At 34.1% G+C, this 21,760-nt stretch overlaps 2 protein-coding genes across 2 annotated transcripts in view; both read left to right on the top strand.

Moving 5' to 3' along the window:
* The window catches only part of LOC130444259 (neuropilin and tolloid-like protein 1), a 699,554-nt gene extending 694,074 nt beyond the window's left edge, over positions 1-5,480 (top strand). Inside the window, exon 12 of the mRNA XM_056779324.1 lies at positions 681-5,480. Within this exon, the coding sequence (XP_056635302.1) occupies positions 681-953 (273 nt within the window). The 3' untranslated portion in view covers positions 954-5,480. The remainder of the gene's footprint in view (positions 1-680) is intronic.
* A 13,924-nt stretch (positions 5,481-19,404) lies between these two features.
* Positions 19,405-20,253, top strand: LOC130444664 (uncharacterized). The gene has a single exon (XM_056779940.1). It carries the CDS (start codon positions 19,405-19,407, stop codon positions 20,251-20,253), a length of 849 nt encoding a protein of 282 aa, XP_056635918.1.
* Positions 20,254-21,760: the final 1,507 nt, after the last annotated feature.

Genomic DNA, 21,760 nt, shown 5'->3' with positions numbered 1-21,760 from the left:
TTCCGATCTTAGGACCATCATAAACTGTAGTCCATTCTTCCACATTAATTTAATACGAGTATATAACAAATTAATAAATGCATGAAGTACCACCATTGAGATAGGGCAGTTATTTTCACATCTTCGTTAAACTTCAGATAAAGTATGTGCTATAAAAATAGATCATGAATTCCATGAGGACCTTACGAATTTGTGGTCATTTAGTTTCAAGTTTTATTTGTAATCCTGAATCTCAACAATTTCTGCAATTCAAGTTAGAATATGTGGGTGCAAGAAGAATTTCAGTTTTCCATATTACGATACTTTGATTTAGACCAATATTGACTCATACAACAAGGTTGGATAATGTACGGGAACTGATTTAAATGATCGATAAATTGGAATTACACATAGCGACATTCGTTCTAAAATATGGGTAGTAAAATATTCGGTAATAGGTATTCAACTACATACTATCTAGACAAAATACCTCTAACGGATTTGTACCTTCAATGTTAGGTCTACAAGCTCGGATTGTTGTTTACAAAAAACTAAATTCAAATTTAATAAAAACGAACCGATAGCATTTGATTTCATAACAAACCACGGCAGCATTTTTGACAGTCATTGTATGATATTTTTATTTATTGTGAAATATGTTTTTCGTAGACAAAAGGAAAATTCATTAAATTTTGTTTTAGGTGGATAGTGATATTATTCCTCAAATGTGCGACACGGCTTGTCAAACACGTGAAAGCCTTTTCACAACTCAAGGTTACAGCTCTGGAAACTCCACACCTAGTCACAGTATTCACACAAACTCCCCACCAGCACCTTTCAGCACATTTGGCTATAAAAAAGAAGCCAAATATAAAGCTGAAGCAAAAATCGAAATGAATAAACACGAAGATAAAAAGCGTCCTTATAGTGTACAAACGACAAAATCAGCTCCAGATGTCATCGTTACTCACTGACAAATGCAAAAAGCCGCTTGGGAACCATATCGAAGACGGTACCCTCGGCATTCTGGTACTCATGTCTCCTTCCAGGAGACTTTAGGAACGGAAGGGACTCAAACGTATGAAACTGATTTTTATACATAAAACATGTAGGACATATTCTAATGATAATGAATATCTATATGATTTAAATTGTGAAAGGTATGCAGGTGTTAACTAATTTTCAACGTTGTGTTATTCATTTATTTCAAAATTAATAATTTCGATAATTATTGCATAATTTTTGAATATTTAATGAATTTTTTGTTATTATTTTGTTGTTTTTGAAATTAAATTGCAAGCAAAACAAAAAAGTTACTTTTAATATTTTAATTTACAATTAAAAAATTAAATTTGAACGTCTCATTTTTTTAGAACTTTCATAGACGAATATGGAAGAAATTTTTATGGTGATAATAATTATTCATCATTTACATTTACAAAAAAACTATCTACATAATTAAAAAAATTAAAATTGATATACCTAGTAAAAACATATGTTTTTATTTCTTTGTTTGTTTTAATAGTTCAACTGTTGTCAGTATCAGTATCATATTTAGCTCCTATAACCGAACGAAAAAGGATAGGGAATTCTAAGAGTGGTATGTTACTGTGATAAAGAAAGTTTAATTGAACGAAACAACATGGTGAAAGAACTATAATTGCTTAAAGCATAGTAGGGAGAATTGTGGGAATCGTGTAGGATGCTCCAAAATCTGTTCCACCAGAAATAAGCGACAATGCAAAGTTTAATGATTTGCTGTCATTAGAAGACAACCCTCACGCAACTACAACAGAAATTGCCTCACAACTAAATTCTAGAAGTAGTTTGTGATAAAGGTTTAGGAAAGAAAAATTCAACTGGTTAATGAGCTTTTAGGAAAAAATCTGGACAAGCTTTTGAAATTTTGTGAAATCTTCATAAGGCATTGTGATGGAAATCAAAATTTTCTTAATCGTGTGGTATTATCTGGAAAGGTTACGGTATAGTAAATCGACACAATTATCGTTAATAGGCTCATGGAAATCCCTATTTGACTAAAAAACAACCAGCTCCCTCAAAAAATTAAAGATTGAGTAAAATTCATTATGTGAAGATTTATTTGTCAAAATATTTTTTTCACAGAAACTAATAGATTAGGTTATACTATATAGTTCACATTTCATCAAGGAAACTCAACGCAGATACCAGCTTCATCATAAGATTTATTGAAATCAGTATAGCCAAAACTTTTTTTACAAACTTCTCATCTATTTACCTACCCAATCAATTGAAAATTTAAGGTATCTTCGATACATAAAACACGGAAAGGGGTACATACGATTATAGACTAGATACAAACACCGGTATGGTGTGGTTTGTGGTTAGCATGACAACAGTGTGATGACAATTGTGTCTAATTTTTGTTCAGTAACGCCTCGTAAAGTAATCCAAAGTACACCCAGAAGCTGTCATGGGTGACGTTAACCACTTCGAAAAAACAGTTTTACACAAGGCTTTTTAAAACGCTTGACATTTGCATCGTCAAAAAGGAAGGATAAACTAAGTTAAGAATATATATACCTTTCAACCTTCTAGTGAAAAAGAATATCAAACGCGACCCAGTAAAACGAAATCCCAACAGGATTTTCCATTTAAGATGTAACGGAACAAACAAATAAATTGTTTGTTAAATAAAACAATTCCGTTGAGGAGATGCTAAATAGAGAGTTCAAATTTTTTGTAAGAGATGCAACATAAAATTATAGAAAAAGATTTCCATAGTATGTAAATTTCTATTAATGAATAAACTAATACTTTCCAGCACTTCTTTTCTACTTTTATACATTTAGAAAAACATTTCATATTTTCTAATCTAACTTCCTAATAATTTGTTATCGTCAATTAATATTTTCTGATAATCAAGAGAAATTAGAAAAAAAATAATTACAGTAGTATGTGGGTTAATAAATATTACAGCTAAACAAAATGACTGTTGCTTGATCGGATTCAAAAAATTGGTGATAGTTTATAGAATCAGTAATTTCAAGTTCAAGCTTTTGGCGTATTCTAGATGCTATCCGCCATAGAAAATAAATCCATCAGTCAAAACAGATGTTGAGTTAAATATTTCTCTTGTAGAGCGAGTTTTCAATGTCATCTTATCACTATTCAGTTATAACTTTTGCCATGGTAAACTAAATATTATTACAATAGGAAAAGCGTAGAGTTTGTTCTAAATTTTCCCAAAATGAAACACCATTGAAAATAGTGCACTGTTTTTTAGATTCAAATACCACCAACATCAAGTAATCTTTTTCCGATTTATGTGGACAGATCAATTGATCACCTATATACCTCAAACTTCAAACTCAAACAAAATAAATAAAGGTAACACAAAATTTCGTGGAAAAAGAATGTTTTTTGTGAAAGAAAAAAATAAAAAACATAAAACTCAGTTTTTTTTAATTATACACTTTAATTTTGAGGTAATTTGAAAAAAGTGAGAATGAAAAAGTTGTAGATTTTTTTACTAACTATAATTTTTCCGGAAATCGAGTTAAACCAGTCTTTATCCTTAATTTTACCTTCAATTTTGATCATATTGTCCTCCTTTCCTAATAGGTTTCATCCTACTATTATTTTTTTTCACTTTCAGTATGTTAAACACCAATTTGAACTTTAACACTAGACTATTATAATGAATACTGCCAAATTTTGATTTTTATGTGACTAACATAGTATATTTTATTATTTCATTTTCCTAATAGAAGATACTGGTTGAAGGCCTTAATATGAGTACAGAAACCAGATCTGACGTTACAAGGAAATTCATAAGATTCTGGATATTTATTGTTAGAACACCGTCAGCATCTTGTTGCCTTCATAATCATCTAAAATTGTTTATATTCATAAAACTTAACTTCGTAAAAACGATAGACGACGAAGGAAAAACTTGGTATTTGAATAATATTCATTATATTGGATGTCACAATCAGACCATGATGTACAATTGTTTTAGGATGATTAGATCAGAGGAAATTCGAGAGAAGTTTGACTATTATATTTAATATATCGTAACAAAATCTGACTTGTAGTTTATAGAAGTAATTTTCACTTATCGTAGAAGTTATAGAAGAAATTTCATTTAATATAATTAAAACTTTCCAAAACTCTTGAAAATTGGTTAACTCACCTGCAGACTTCATTTGTAATACACTTCGACTGTGAAAGCCTTTTTAAATTATCAGTTTTTAGGTTTGTTTGAATATCTGACAATCGATGTAAATTTGTAAATGAGTCGGATGTATCAATCAGTATCAATAATTATATTAAAAGGTCGTACCAAGATTTACATGAACGGCATTCATGACCACTCGGCTCCTTCATAAAAAACATTTGTCTTAAAGTACCTTTACATATCACTCAGTTTACGACAATTTATTCACATGAATTTTGTATCGAGTTTCGATGTATTCCAAAAGGAAAAACTCAATTTATAAAGGTATTTCTTCAACTATAATATTCTTATACAAATTTTTCCACATCAAGAGATAAAATTCTTCAAATTGTATCAAAAAAAGAAAAAATTCATTACCTACATTCTCCACTTACAGTGACGGTAGGCGATGTCGTGGACGCTATGCCTGGCGTCGTAGTAAATGCAAACGGTAATCGGTAACGGTGAAGCACGACCTTCCGGGATAAACTGTACCAGACGGCGTCTTTCTTCGTCCACGGTACCAGGAATCACTACTCTGGACTTAACTAATTCCACTTTCTATTTCTCTTTTCTCAGAAAGTATACCCATATCCATCCGAAACGATTGATTTCTCCTTCTGCGGCGGGTTCTGGGCGGCGGTAGCTTCGTCCGGGATGTTAGCAAGCACGATTTTCTTCGTAGACATCTTCTCAGGTCAACAAATTGGGAAGTCTTATTTGTTTGAGGGACACCTGGATGTCACACGGTACGGCGGCCCTTTTCCTACGTTGATAATACAGGCCTTATGTTTTTTAGCTTGCTGAATCCAAATATGATGCTTAAAAAGTTGTATCACCCACCATTTATTTACATTTTATAGTTACATTCATGAAATCAAGCATCATTATTAGAATTTAACAGCTTTTTTATAGTTAAAATAAAATTGAAAAAATAGGTCTAATGAACCAAGACCGACTCCATACCTAACTAGAGATATTTAAGGAACGAAGATGATGTTGGTGGTACCTACTGCTGAAACCCATGCTAAACAGCTGATGTTTAGTTTAGTTGCAACCTAACTTCAGATTCACGTTTCCGTTTTTTGTATGTACATGTGCTCAGTGCAATGCCTAATCGCGGTTGTAAAAACTCTGCTGACAGTTTTGGTTATATTTGTGGTGAGTTTGTTATTAAAAAATACCAAAAAAACATTACAGACATTGTAAAAAGGTTTATCTAGCGTACTTTGGAACTAAACTTGGAGATCAGGATAAATCTCGGGCGCCGCATAAGATTTGTTATATATGTGTCGAAGACTTTAGAAAATGGTCAAAAAAGGAGAAAAAACACTTGAAATTTACTATTCCTATGATATGGAGGGAACCAAGATATCATTCCGATGACTGTTACTTTTGCAGCGTCAATATTACTGGTCATAACTCTAAAAACAAGAAGGTAATAAGCTACCCTAACCTTCCGTCCTCTATCCGACCAGTAGGGCACGGTGTAGATTTGCCGGTCCCTGAACCACCAGAGGACTTAAATTCTATTGTAAAGAATTTTCTGATGTACAGTCGGAGTTAGACGAACAAGATGAAGAATTTCAATGTGTTACAGAAAATGTAGAGCCTAAATTGTTTACGCAGGTCGAGCTTAACGACTTAGCTAGGGATCCGGGCCTAACGAAAGAAAAAGCTGAACTGCTTGGCTCTAGGCTAAAAGAAAAGAACTTGCTGGAACTGGCTGGAACTAGCGTTCATGTGTATAGGAACGGAGAACAGCAATTTTCAAAGTATTTTGAACAAGATCGTGATTTGGAGTACTGCTCAGACATTCCTGGTCTTATGAGTGAGTTTGGAATTGAGTACAAAAAAGAAGACTGGAGGCTGTTTATTGATTCATCCAAAAATAGTTTGAAGGCTGTTTTACTACAAAACGGTAACATGCATGCTTCTGTACCTGTCGGTCATTCTGTACATATGAAAGAGAGCGGTCACATTGATAGATTATAATTTATCAATGTGACCAGTCGATGGATTTTAATGGATTCCGATGTAATAAGGTCTTCTGAAGCACGACCCCGGAAGGTCGTGCTTAAGGAGACCTTATGCTCTCTCAAACTAAGGAATAACTTCCAACTCTAAAATGGTGTTTCTCTAATTTTCCGTATTTAACGGACTCTATATGCCATAAAATCGGTCCACACTCGGTGCCAAATTTGTAAAGCTCTTCGTTAAAACTTTCAACTACAAAAAAGCAATATATGAACAACTGTTACTTCATTATTGGAGAGACAATATTAGAAATATTAATACACTTCTATTGCGATTCTTGTATTATGTGAATTATGAACCAATATTGAATCATTTCGAATAAAAATATGGAAATACAATCTATCATCGCTAAATAGAATTAGTTTTATAGGTGTACATCGATCTTCTGACAACAATGTTAAATCTATTTCAATCTATTTTTCTCATGTATCATATACTTACTAATTCCACGTAAGTGTGAAATGCATTGAAAACACACTGTATATATCGGCTGCTTAGAGGTAAAAGGCATTGAATTAATTTTTTTCCAAATTCCAGAAAAAGTTATTCTGTGTTAATATTGTCATATCTCATTAAGTATAACAAGTCACAAAGTGATTATAACTGCTATAAATGCACATCTGAAAATAAGAAAATAAATTTTTTATTTATATGACATTTATTTTCATCAAAGTAAAAATCTATCATAGTCACTTGATAAGTTTCATCATTCGATGATTATTTGTGAAGATTGGATCATTTGTTGAAATCCCTCCTTCTTGTGGAAATATATATTTTTTCTATTCGTTTTTTATCTACAATTTGGTGTTGATTATCCCAAAGAAAACCATACTGATAATTTGGCCATATTTACATGGAATGTTATTCTAGGTTTTCCACTATAGAAAGTAGAATGCAAAAGCAGGAGATATTCATCATAAATAACTCAGCACACGAATATTAGAAGTAATCATGACAAGTAAAAATTTCACACCTTACAATTGCTTCCAGCTAAAGTTTAGTTATCCTATTGATTTAGGAAATTCCAGTTCTGATAATTCAAAAAATAAATAAACCGATATTAGATTAGCGTAGATGAGCTAGAGCATAATCTAACTCGCTACCACTTTGATCAATTTTGTACTCGATCAATTGTGTACCCTTGACTGGCTATCTGTCAGGTAACAAAGACTTATCGGCTTACCTCTTTTCAGTTTACGTAGCTTGAATGAAAGTAATGTAGCCATTGTCTACAAACAGCCTTGCATCCACAGAAGAAGTGTTCTTTGGTTCCTTCTACAAACGAAAAGAGTTTCTCTCTAAAGTTTCATCATATAAAAATACATTGATGCCTTTTTTATTGAATAACACCACCGTTGACGTCGTTGAATCTGTAAAATTTGTAGGGCTTATTGTGGACAATTCTTTGAAATGGAAGTTACACATTGCCGCCTTATCTAAAACAGTAAGTTCCTACTGTTTTGCGCTGAGATCAATTTCCAAAAAACTGAACTTATCCACCTCCTTAACAGTTTATTATGCCCTTATTAAGTCGCATCTCCGATATGCACTTCCCTTCTACTGTATATGGGGTCCGACTCAATTTGTGCGAATCAAAGTACAAAAGAGAGCTGTTAAATATTCACTCGGATTAAACAGTAGGGCTCACTGCAGAGACTACTCCACTTTCAGAATTAGCTAGGAGCTGAATATTTTGCTATGCAAAAAAATGCACAATCACTTGCCGATTGAAATAAAATCGATATAATCTTTTCCCGCATTCCGCAATAATTTGAGGGCATATCTTCACTGGACAGTACCTTTTACTCTTTAAACGACTTCTATTCTGATAATAATATTTAATTCCGGACACGCTGCATACTGGATTAATTTTCGCTATAAACTTATATTTTAATTATTACCTATTACTATTACCTACAATTTTATTAAGCATTGTGGTTTTCTTCTGTATATGTCTGACCTGGGATATTATTCCGTGTTTCTAATTTCTTGAAGTTTCCCCAGTTTTTTATGCACATGATTCTAGTTTCATCACAAAGCAAATAAATATTTCTCTTTCCAATGAATATGCGAGATAAAAGAGAACAGGCGTCATTCTTCAAAAAGGAGCACTGCAGAATATTTTACAAGAAAAGTTAAAGACAAAGAGACAAACATGAGATACAATACAGTTTATTTCTCTATATAATCATTTTGACGATTGAGGCATTTGTCATATCTATGAAGAAGCTATGCAATACCCTCTTCATAAAATGTATCCGCAATTATGATAAGTGATTTGTGAAGGTTTCTTTGAGATCCACCCTCACTCGGTTCTAGGTCGGGACTACACGAAAGGTGATATAAAATGTCCCATTGAAATTGCTGAAGGATTTGTTGGGTTACATGGGCGCTGTGGGGATGGAAATTGTCGATGATTAGAAGAATTCCAGAAATCAGCGTGTCCCGTCGTTTATTTTGAAAAGCTCTACGTAAGCGTTGCAAAGTTTGACAATACAAATCTGCAGTAACTATTATTCCAAGCTGCATAAACTCCACAAATAACACACTTTTTTGGATCAAAAAAATATTTGACATAATCATACGGCTGTTGAAGGTTCGTTGAATATTAGGAATATCCTTGAAGAAGAAGAAGAAGAAGAAGATGAAGAAAACAATAATCAGTTAACCGAAAATATAATTAGAGATAAAAGACAATAAAAAAGTAAGGTGTTCAATTTACAAAAACCAAATTAATATTCGGACATTGTTTATGTATTTATTGGAAGGGTAAATGATCAAAATCTTGGCAAATTACATCCCATGAACGTAGGACATATCATACACAAAAACATAATATTCAAAATATAATGAAAATTGATAATGTGGGCAAAAATAGAATTAGAGTCCAGGTCAAAATATTTCTGATACTAATAAACTTGTTAATAACCCTAATATGATCAATGAACATTTAAAAGGGTATATACCAAATAATCTGCTAAATAGAAAAGGAGTAATAAAAAATGTTGATACTATTTTTGATGGAGAAACAAATTTCTTTGGATAAAAGCACATATTGGACTGCATCATAATGAATATGTGGACAAACTAATATAAAGGTGGAAGAACGTATTGATTATTGCATTGAAAAACCTACAAGATATATACTCTTACATCCAAAAATTCCCAATGAATACTAGTACATGAGCCATCAATTACCACGTCACTATAAGTAGACTTAACTTTGACCATGCATGCACATCTCAATAAAATAAAAATAATAGATTCGAACTTGTGCGACACCGGATTTATTGGAACACATATTTTTTTAAAGTGATAAATATACAAAACATAGAGAAGATTTCTATGGGGAACTAATAAAAATCGAAGTTCTACCTCCCTTGAATGTAATGAACTTATTGGCATTAGATAAGCTGCCAGTTTATAACGTTTTACTGACATTCATTAAAGTATGCAATTTAAAACTGTAATATTAGGTAGCCTCCCCTCCTTTGTAAGCGAACCTAACCTGTTTATTTCCTATAATTCCGTGGTCTACCTCTTCTGTGAGTTAGACAACCTGAAAGACCCCTGGGTGTGAAACGTATATTCTCAACCTATCCAAATTGATTATGTCTTCGGCCAAAGAAAAAAAAAGAACCACAAAACCTTGGTATATGACACCTCATTGAAGGTTGACCTGATTTCCTATGTAGCATTTAAAAATGTGATCAAATACAGAGTTTCATCTGAAAAATCTAGAGCTAGGAAAAATTTGAAAAATGTTTATCTACTAGAGAGTGTATAATTACAGGTGAACCTGTATTTGTATAAGATGCTTTATTTTCTCCACAAAATATAGGAATTATTAATTTACCGAAACTAATAATGATTCAATTTACTTTTTATGAAGGATACTCCATTACACGATTCGTACCAATTTTTTTCCATCACCAACAATTGTATTGAACAACGTATTGATCCCTTACGTCTAGAATATATCCATTAGCAATATAAGCTCCTCAATCTATTCTAAATGACATTTCACCATAATAAAAAAAGAATATTCTCTAGAACGTGTAGATAGACCTAAGTTCCAGAAAAAACTAGCCGACCATTTCGACAATAACCTGGTAGTGTAGAACATTCGAAGGTCGAATTTTGGATTGTTATAGAATACTTATTATGATTTGTGAAGAATAGAAGACTTTTAAGCCTTAACCAAATTATGCAGGTAATTGCCTTTCTGTTAGTAGGTGTAGTAATCCTCGGATGGCCCAGTCTATCTGTACCTATCCTTTGCATGTGATACTGTTCACTGGTTCACACCTGCAAAATATTATATTTAGATATATTTGTCAACAATGAAAAATTTAGACTGGTACGAAATAAAACTGGACAAACGAGTATTTCAAATTTTTTGTTTAAATATGAAAGTATTTTTATAGTTTCATGTATATTTGATATTCTTGGATAAAAAAGCCTCTAAGGCGGCCCCTACACAATCAATTTTATTGCGCAATATTACGAATTGTGCAATTTTATTGGCCGTTTAAGGTTAATATTGGAGATTGCACAATTATTGAACAAAAGTTTAATTGTCAGTATTGCGCAATAAATGGCGTGACCAATTCTAGTAGATTTTTAAACTATTACAAGTTCAGTCGTAGCTTGCCTGCTCAGATATAATAGAATCTTTTAAATTATTTCGTGAGTGTTCGTTTACTTTTACGTTTAGCCACAAGCAACAAAACTAAATCAGCAGCTAAATCTTGTTCGGACATGTTGCTTTACGCACAGTGCACACGGTATCAACACTATTCTTCGACCAAACACGAGAACATTGCGCAGCAGTGCGTTTATTGTGCAATTTAATTGATCGTTTGGATTCTAAGCGCCTTTCAATCTTATTGTACAATCAAATATATTGTACAATGTTAATGTATGGTATGAATTCTCCAGTCCAGTCAAATTACAGAAAAATAGTAGTCACAAAATAATAACTTCCATAAAGCTAGGCTCACCATTAATAAGCTTCCCGATGTTTTATTGAAACTCATCTGCGCTACAAAAGTGAAAATATTTGCTAAGAATCACAATTTTTTAGATATCAGGTGGAGGATTTAAGGAAGCTTACCATCATATCTTTTGGCAAAGAATGAAGCTAGGCGAGAGAGAAATGGTACGGGCACAACAAAATCGCATTTATTTCAGTTTCAATTTTGATTTGCAGCAAGTTTTATTGGAAAAGATTCTAGAAATAATGCCCTCAACTACAAGAAGTCATTTAACTTAACAATATACATGTTATTTTACAACAAGGAGATTGTTTGATTTGGACTGGGACAAATGGGGAAAGGGGCAGTTGTGAAATACGAGGATATATTGAAAAATTCTTAGCCTACTATAGAACTAAACAAAATTTTAATGTCAAAATATTTTATTACTCAACATATTCTCCTCTTAATTGGATACATTTATTACAGCGAAACTGCAACGTCTCTAGACCTTTAAAAAAATGTTTTTTCCTGCTCTGCAAGCAGACCTCCACAGTTTTTATTACCTCCTCGTTGGAAGAAAATTTACGACCTTTTGAACCTTTTTTCAGTTGAGAAAAGAGATGATAGTCGGACAGAGCCAAATCGGGCGAATAAGGGGGGTGTTCTAGTAATTCAAACGCTAAATGACGAATCTTGCATGGCAACATGAGATTTGTGTGAAGAGGCGTTGTCCTGCAAAAACAAAACACCTTTGGATACCTTTCCGTGTCTTTTCTCTTCAAATTTTTTCGTAGAATGGTCAGTAATGTCGAATAGTAATCTCCAGCTATTACTCCATGGCAATCCCAAAAAACCGAAACAAGAACTTTTCTAGCAGATTTTTGGACACGAAACTTCCTGGGACTTGAAGAACCAGAGTGTCGCCATTCCATCGATTGCTGCTTTGTTTCTGGATCGTAGAAATGTATCCAAGTCTCATCCATAGTAACAATTCGGTTTAAGAAGTCTACATTGTTTTCAAATCGAGCACAGATCGAACGCGATGCTTCTATCTTTGCACGCTTTTAGTCAACATTTAAACATTTGAGGATCCATTTTGCAGAAATTTGTCCAAATTGACGTGAACTATATGATCAACGCGTTCGTATGGAATATTCAGTTTTAGCCCAATTCGACGGTCTGAACTGCATCGATATTTTCGGGGACTGACACAGAAACTGGCCTCCCGATCGGTCACCATCTTGAATGGAAAATTTACCCTTTTTGAAGCTTGCAGTCAAATTTTTCACGATCCAATTTTTCGATTTTCACAATTTCGTTGGATACATTTTTCCTTTTAATTCATTGCGTATCTCTGGTTTATTTTTTTGACGTCAAACTTTACACTGACACTTCTAATAAGTTATTGTTCGTTGCTATGGTAACGCAATATTTTGTTTATGCTTGGAACTGGTCTACGCTAACTAGATGTCAATACATTCTCGTAGCAACATGTTAATACAAATATTTTCAGTCACTTCCATCTGAAATTAGTCGCATATCTTGTTTCAGTGACCGATGTGAAGGACAAAGTTTTAATAGATTTATTTTAGCAATGTGTTTGATTGCCGTACAGGAGTTACCATATTTGAGTACCATAGATTTAAAGTTCTTGATTGTTGGCTGTAGCTAAATGCAAATTCATCCTATGCATTTCCCTATAACTACCAAGCAGCAGAGAGTGGGAAAAGTAAACTGGCTGTCAGAATGGAAATCAATTGGCCGAAAAGTGAGAAGAAAAGGAGAATAACCTTACATTTTAACATGCTTTGTAAAAAAGTGAACTCACCGTTTAATTTATTAAATTATTAAAACCTTACATTAACAAATGTTGAATATGTGACTCACTTGATTCCATACAATAGATTGATTTTGTTCAAATTTATTTCTAACAGTGTTTCTGTACTCTGCTGTAATCAGTTGGCGAAGATCTTCTATGGACTCGGGTTTCATGGCAAAACATTTATTTTTTGAGTGTCCCCAAAGAAAAAAGTCTAAAAGCGATAAATCCGGTGAACTAACATGCCATTCAATTGGGTCTCTCCTTCCAATCCAATGTCTAGAAAACCGGTCATCAAAGAACTGTGTAAATTCTTTTCCATACGTATCTGCAGTTTTTATTTCAACAAAAAAACGCAAACGATTAGTGAGAAATTCAGTTCTGATAAATAATATCGTGTTTTTGAAAGACCATTTTCCTTTAAATTGAATAATTTAAAAATGATTGTGTTGTTTTCCGTAATAATTAAAACTTATTTGTATTTCTCGTTAATACCAAAATTATCGGCTTAATGTCTTTAAAGCTGTTTTCGTACTGTTTAAGTAGAATTCGACAAATACGGTATCATTAGAAAAATAATTTTGTGCCCTTTCAAATAATATATCAGTCAACCCTCTTTCCATTTAAAATTTTAGGGCTGTTACTCACCCCCGCTAGGGGGTTAAAGGCGAAGATCGAATAATATGTTTAAAATGTGTCTTCCTCAAAAGCAAAATCGACGTGTCCGTGCATTTTTGAATTTAATTACAAAATAAAAGAGAAAAGCTAGGTGCAAACATTTCGTTGGACCACCCTGTATAGGTTTATTAAATATATATGATCTTCCTGTACCGAAACCTACTAACTACTAAGTAAAATGAATGAATAACTAGTAAATAATTTATTATTCATATAACATATAAAGTGACTAATATCTGTATATAATTTCGCTACTTTAAACGAACAATGCGCCCCAAACGATCTATCCTGTTTCTTCTTCTTCTTCTCTTTGGACCCTGCATTGTGTTCAGAGTATAAGGTTGATACAAGGGTACTTAAGTCTCTCTTGAAATGAATAAATAGAAACAAATATTGTTTTTAAAATTATTCTCAATTGTGATCAATACACTTTTGCATGCGTTTGAACCAATTGTCAAAGCATTTTTCCAATTCCGATTGAGGTAGGTCGAAAACATGTGTCTTAAAGTCATCAACCGCTTCTAAGTGTGTCGCAGTTTATTTTTGATCTACAAGAATAAAAAGAAATTATTGGATGCCAAACAGGGACTGTATGACCAATCAATTTAATGTTTTGACTGTTCAAATCCGTTTTGGTTTGAACTAATTTATGAGAATTCTCTATGTCGTTGTGGAGAATGATTCGTCTTCTGCGATTCGTTTGCCTGATTTTTTCGAACATTTCTGGAAAAAAAATGCTGGTGTACCATTTAGAATGGATTAATTGCTCTAATGCAGGGGTGCTCAAACTTGAACTGCTGGCGATCTACCTCAATATTTTTAGACTACTTACGATCGACTCTGAGAGGCTGCAAGTATGTGTGATGCAGGGTTGTCGTACATACACGATACACCCTACCTACCTACCTAGGTAGGGTGTACCGTAGCATATATAGATATTAGCTTTCTGCACAATATAGGTACATTATTTTAATCAAGGTTTGGGTTAGGTTTAGTTAGGTTCTTCTCTACAATATCAATGAAAAAACTCATAGTTATTCAAAATTGCGAGTTTATTGGTTGTTACAAAACAAAAGAGTTACATATGGTGTTAAACCTAACTAAAGAGTGGCTTTGGATGTTGAAGCGTGGCACTGCATGTCCTCAGCATACTTTTCATAAGATGGTACGTAACCACTGAGTGCTAATCGCAAGCATGATGACATATGATCGTCAGTTAGTCGATTGCGATATTTTGACTTAATTATCTTCATTTCAGAAAATGCAGACTCGCACAAGTAAGTTGACCCGTTTTCTTAATTCACTCTGTGGCGGAAAATCCTTTTGATAGTTTTTATGAACCGTTTTATGATGCCTCTCTAAGTTACCACGCTTAGGTATTGCAACTGACGCACGACAAATAACACAAATACACTTATCCTTCACCATACAAAAGAAAAATTCTTCCTCCCAATCCTTATTATAATGATACGTTTTAGATTTCTTCACTGCACTGTATCGACGTAGTATCGCTATCAAGTTACAATTCAGAATGACTCCAATTCATGCAGGCGCAACATTTATATCGGCGTGAAAGAAAGTCTCGAATGTTCCCGGCAAACGCGCCGCCCGAAACTAGACAGTACAGTCTAGTCTAGAAACAACGCGACTTTTCTTTGACAAGTGCCGCGCGTTCCTTTGATAAAGCCGCCTTTTGCCGCAAGCAGTGTTATTTTATTACGTAATACAGTTTTGTAGTTTAGTTACCTACCTACTTATTAAAAATTTTTCTCTTCTCGAGATCTACTCAAAAAGCACTCGCGATCGACTGTTTGAGCACCCCTGCTCTAATGAAACGGCGGCGACATGTCCAATTATTTCGAAAAAATAGATTACCATTTGCTTCAAAGTGCTTCGTGCTGGAAAAACTTTTGTTGGATTTGACTCGTCTTGAAAAACTCATACAGTTGATTATACGCAGTGTTTTTTTGAGCGATTGTCAAATTATGCAGAGCAAAAAAATTTTTTTGACAGCCAAATGTTCCATCAATATTGAATTTGTGCGAATGGAACCATTGCCCAAGTAGTCCTCAATCTTACTGTATGGCACAAGATGATCTTTCAATATCATTTTACGCACAGCATCGACGTTTTCTGGCGTAACAACCTATTTTCGACGAACTTCACGAAATTAATCCTGTAGCGAAGTGCGATCACGATTGAATTCCGAAAACCAGCGGAACATGGTGGTTTGAGATGGTGCTTCATCATCAAAAGTTACAACGAGTTGATTGGCACACTATTGTTGATTTGATCCACGTCAAAATTCATCGCACGAAAGATGAATAATCAAAGTATTTGTAAAGAACTAAAATAGCACTCGTATGACAACACGTTTTAAGTACGTTCGCCATTAAAAATGTCAAATTCTATGATGGTCATGTCAGAATTGACATTTTCAAAGCGGTGTTGCCATATCTAAAAACTTAAGTAGCTACCCTCGTTTATCAATTAATTTCAGATAGTTCAGTAAATTGTTATTATCTGGGATAATACATTCAATAGATCTTCTTTTATATAAGCTTTATAAGCTTCCAAATTACCTTTATCTGTCTTATCCTCTGTATATTATTCCAGCAACTGATATTCACATTCTTTTCCATTGTTTCCGCTATTTTTCTTTAGCCGATTCCACAGAAGGTATTAGATCATAAAAAGAGTTTATCTGCTATTCCATTTTCCTTCCCTCCAGTGTGATCCGGAATCAATTGTATGGTGTATTGATTCTTATTGCCTAACTTCTTCACCTTATCCATGCATTGCCAAACCAGCTTGTAGCTTATTACATTGGAGCTGAGAGTTCTAGTAGCCATCGGCTAATAATCTCTTATTTGCGTTGAGTCATTCCAAAGTTTAAATAAACACTTTTTTTAATTACTAATATCTTGGCTTAAAAGATTCTTCGTGTGTTATAAAATCTTTCAGGGTGTTCGGTTTTGGTCCACTTCCATTCCCGTTCCGTCTGCTGTTTTTGTACTATTCGTATACTATTTGATAGCATTTTTTTTCATTTCTGATATTATATTTTGATCCTATTCACTCTCACTGTCTAGTCTTAAGCTCAAATTTTCTAAAAGTCAATCTTCTTCGATATTCCGCCATGAGCCTTATTTCAGAATTGATCACTATCTGAGAGAGATTTCGTTTTATTCCTGGTGACTCGTTCCCATAATATTCCGAGTAAGAGGTAGAAGAGTATTTGGGAACATGTCTAATACTGCTGTTGGGATGTTCTCATGGTTCCAATTATTCTTTATATATGGGCCAGTCTTTTTCCTTCGATTGATCTATTTTCGTTTTTTCTATGTAAATAACAAGCGAAAAAGGGTGAACTCTTTTACACTTAAGTGTCTGCCGTATGGAGATGCCTGTGGGCGACGATGTAGCTGATTCCACTGGCTTGCACTTCTCCGAAGAGTTGATAAAATAAAGTTCTGGGCATCTGCAAGCGAGCTCGGTGTTCATGAGCCACATCTAATTATGGGATTACATTGAATATTCAGCTGTTTAGTTTTGAAGAGGCGTTCAAGTTTTTGTGAAACTACCTTAGCTAATTCTGCCAAACGACTATAGTGATATTTCATGCTCTTACAGTACCAAATCTTCAGCTACCGTACCATCCATCTTTGTACAAACAGCAACCTGGGTTTTGCTGCATTAAACTCATCCAGATTGCTCCCACCTCACACAATATTTTCGAAATCGGTATTCATGGTGATGATTTGTTGCTGTCTACGAATTTGGGTGTTAGCGGAGTGTATTTCGGCGACTTATTTGATCGACGACACTAGTAAACTATCATCAGCGAAGTTAAATATCGAGTTTGCAGTTTTGTCGAGTAGATCGTCGATGTACAAGAGAAAGAGACTAGGTGACAAGATGCATTTCTTGGAAACACCACTCTCTGAGGTGTCCCATCGATAACGAGCTAATAGCTACTAATCCAGTCCATGAGGGAAGCCGACAAACCGTACGATCTCAACTTATTTGTGAGGTTAGCATGTCAAACTTTATCAATAGCCTTATATATATATATATATATATATATATATATATATATATATATATATATATATATATATATATATATATATATATGCAGTGTAATTGCTCTGAATTCCTCATGTTCCTCTATAGCTTCAGTCCATACCTTTGTGATATATACCAGAAGATCCCCGGTTCTTCTATGTTCATGGAATATGTATTGATGTCGCTGAAGATGTTAGCAAACTCAAGATTTGGTGGCTAACGACTTATCCAGGACCTTGGCAATTGGTGCGATTGAAACAGTCGGACGGTAGTTATTGGGAAACGTCTTTTTTGTATGGGTTGAACGTGAACACATTTCCAATCAACAGGGAAGATGATAAAGAAAATAGTTTCCATAGCTCACATCTCGGTGTCGAAATTCTATTTCTGGCATAAATGAACCAACTTTTGGCAAGCTCTGTAGTAGCTTTTCCGGCGAATCGAAAGTTGAGTTTAAAACCAAACGATTGGTCAAGAAGGCCTATAGAAATAATACAAATATACGGGTACATCAAGGTTTGGCGTTCAAACAAACATTAGTATGCTTGGACGCGTAGCTATGAGCCAATCTATAGATATCAGGATATTTTTTGTATAAATGGTTATTAATGGATAATTTTCGTAATAGGAGTCATCAATCATTATCACATTAAAAACTATTACTTTGATATCCAGTAAATATATGCCCATTAGTTCCTCTATTCCACCTTGATATCCTACTATAACGAGCACAATGATCAATTTTGAAATCTACATTCCACCATCTGTCTTATTGTAATCTAAAATATGATAATCATACTAGTAAATTGAAGATATTTCAAATTTTTCTTTTTTATTATTAAAAGCATTGTTATGAAATTTCGGCGTATTTCTGCTCCAGCCGTCTGTCCTCTTAGAAACAATATTATTTTGTTATTTTTCAATATAATATAATCTTCAAATGGATCACCATGCTCTATATTTATGTTCTATATTCTATCCTCTATCTTATACTTGGAAAAATAAATCCAAACACAGAGAAAAAATTTAGAGTACACTTCGATGTTAGTCTGTTTTAGGTATAGATTTTCGTTTCATGGTATCAAAATTTCATTGTCTCTAGTCTCTAATCTACTATATAAAAATAAGTCGGGTTTTCCTTCCTGATGCTATAACTCCAGAACGCACGAACCGATTTCCACGGTTTTGCATTCGTTGGAAAGGTCGTGGGCTCCGTGAGGTTTATAGCAAAGAAAATTCGGGAAAAAGTTGGGTTTTCCTTCCTGATGCTATAACTCCAGAACGCACGAACCGATTTCCACGGTTTTGCATTCGTTAGAAAGGTCTCGGGCTCCGTGAGGTTTATAGCAAAGAAAATTCAGGAAAAAATTCAACAGAAAAGCGGGAAATTCTTTTTTCATATACAGCGCCATCTCTGATGCATAGCAACCAATATTTTAAGTCGATCAAGATGTGACATAGCTTTGGCGTTAGCATCATCTGGAATTGCGGCGACTCTTCTAGATGGCGGTCGTACGGCACATTCTGCACTTAAGTTGCCACTCAATTTAAACACAATTGATACTCCAACATGCAATATTTCCCGATCCAGTGGAATGGGAAAATTGTTGATGAAATGCAAGCTCATTGTTTGGGATGAGTGCACAATGCCACATAGGAAATCACTTGAAGCACTTAACTTCACACTGAAGGATCTTCGGCGAAATAACAACATCTTTGGCGGCTTGATTATATTGTTGGCAGGCGATTTGAGGCAGACGTTGCCAGTAATTCCCCGTGCAACGCCTGCAGATGAATTGAATGCTTGCCTGAAAGCATCACCTTTATGGAATAACGTAAAAACATTATCGCTAACTACTAATATGAGAGTTCAACTTCAAAATAATCAAAGCGCTGCACAATTTTCCAAACAATTGTTAGCTGTTGGAAATGGAAAAGTCCCAGTTGATGCGACATCTGGATTAATTACTCTTACCAACGACTTTTGCCGATTTGTAGAGTCTCAATTAGCTCTTATTGAAAAAGGTTTCCTAAACATTAGTGAGAATTATCAGAATTATGCTTGGTTAAGTCAACGAGCAATTCTTGCCGCAAAGAATAATGATGTACACGCACTGAATTTCACCATTCAATCAAAAATTGCTGGCGATTTGGTGACATACAAATCCGTTGATTCCATAACAAATCCCGATGATGTAGTAAATTATTCAACGGAGTTTTTGAACTCTCTGGAGTTACCAGGATTTCCACCACATAACTTGCAGCTCAAAGTTGGTACAGTTATTATGATATTGCGTAATTTGAATCCACCGCGACTTTGCAACGGTACTCGACTTTCGGTAGAAAGACTTATGCCGAATTTGATTGAGGCAACCATTATTAACGGAAAGTACGCAGGTAAAAATGTATGTATTCCTCGAATACCAATGATTCCGATTGATCTTCCGTTTGAATTCAAACGATTGAAATTTCCAGTTCTCCTGCGTTGGCAATGACAATTAACAAGTCGCAAGGCCAATCGCTTAGTGGTTGCGGGATAAATTTAGAAAATCATTGTTTTTCACATGAGCAGTTATACGTTGCGTGTTCACGAGTTGGGAAACCATCCGCTTTGTTTGTGTTAACGTCAGACCAAAAAACAAAAAATGTGGTTTACCAAAGAGCACTTCAATGAAACGGATAATTTGCGGGCACGTATAACGCTTCGATTCAGTATTTACTTTGGATTCACTTTCATTTACTTAGAGAAGTTCAACTAAATAACACTTCATTTTTGTGATCGAAATGAATTAATTACTGTTGTGAAATGAAATAAAATTTTTCCTTTTCAAATATAAAACAAAAAAAAATTTTTCTTCATCTTTTAATCACCAAACGAAATGTTACATAAAACGAAGCCATCTGGTGGCGAAACGGAGTTTGCCGGGTTTGCTAGTTTGACAAATAAATAAAAACTGATGGAAATTTTTGCCTCGACTTCTAAGATAAGACGAGAGTGAATATTTCTTGAAAAATAGTCTGGAAGAAAAATCACAGTCGAAAAGTTAGTTTTTTTCTTTTTTCCAAAGTAAATTGTTTATTATTTAAAGTTAACAAAATATAAAGGGGAATACGAAAAAAATGTCATTTCCTTGAAACAAATTCAAATAAGATAATGTTTTTAACTTCAATATAACATACTTCAAATTTTCAGTGCTTCACCGATGAAAATTTATCGGTTATCAAGTAAAATAACTCCAGATGGTAATTTGGACGTCATCCAAGTTTTCAAAATTTTCACCTTTAAAAAATGCGATTACATTAGATGGAAATCCGATACTGATATAGTAACTCTCACCCCAACACATAAAGTTTTTCCAAGACTCCTCTTGCACAGTGCTCTCTTGCAATCCCATTTTCCCGAATAATGCCTTTACTGTCACAAATTTCGTTTACTCGATTGAAATATTTACAACAAAGATCTGCATGTGTAGGTATAAGTACTTCAAAATGAGAAATTCCACCACCAAATACATAGAAGTGCCTTTTTGGAATGTAAGCCTGGCTTAGCAGTGCTTCGTGATTATTTATTCGGAGTGAGCCACTGCCTTTTGCGTTTTGTAATTCGCGTTATCAAAATGGTTATATATGGTATAGAAGCAATACATTGCATGTTATGGAACGATTGGCTGCTCTGCGTATTTTTATAATCTGCTGCAAATATTGTCGGTCAACTAGTATGGTTAACAGTATTTGAAGTTTAATCGATTATTTGATATGCATTTGTTTCTACTTTCGTTTTTAGCTTGTTTACTTCTACTATTATTAATCTCCCTGACCGGATCTGAGCTTAGAACCATCTTTGGCATTAACGATCGCCTTTTGTACCTGAACAAATATCGCGAATGTTTTGGCCGCAACTATTGCGTCACTACCCGAAATTCAAAAAGTATACAATGCTAGATGTGCTCTTCTGGTATTTGGTGGCCATTTTACACAAAGCTCCGTAAAAAGTAGAGTATT

Source organism: Diorhabda sublineata, chromosome 5 (genome assembly GCF_026230105.1).
Source record: "Diorhabda sublineata isolate icDioSubl1.1 chromosome 5, icDioSubl1.1, whole genome shotgun sequence".
In the NCBI taxonomy this organism is placed as follows: Eukaryota; Metazoa; Arthropoda; class Insecta; order Coleoptera; family Chrysomelidae; genus Diorhabda; species Diorhabda sublineata.
The sequence above is the reverse complement of the archived record's forward strand: the minus strand, read 5'-3'. Positions and strand labels throughout refer to the sequence as shown.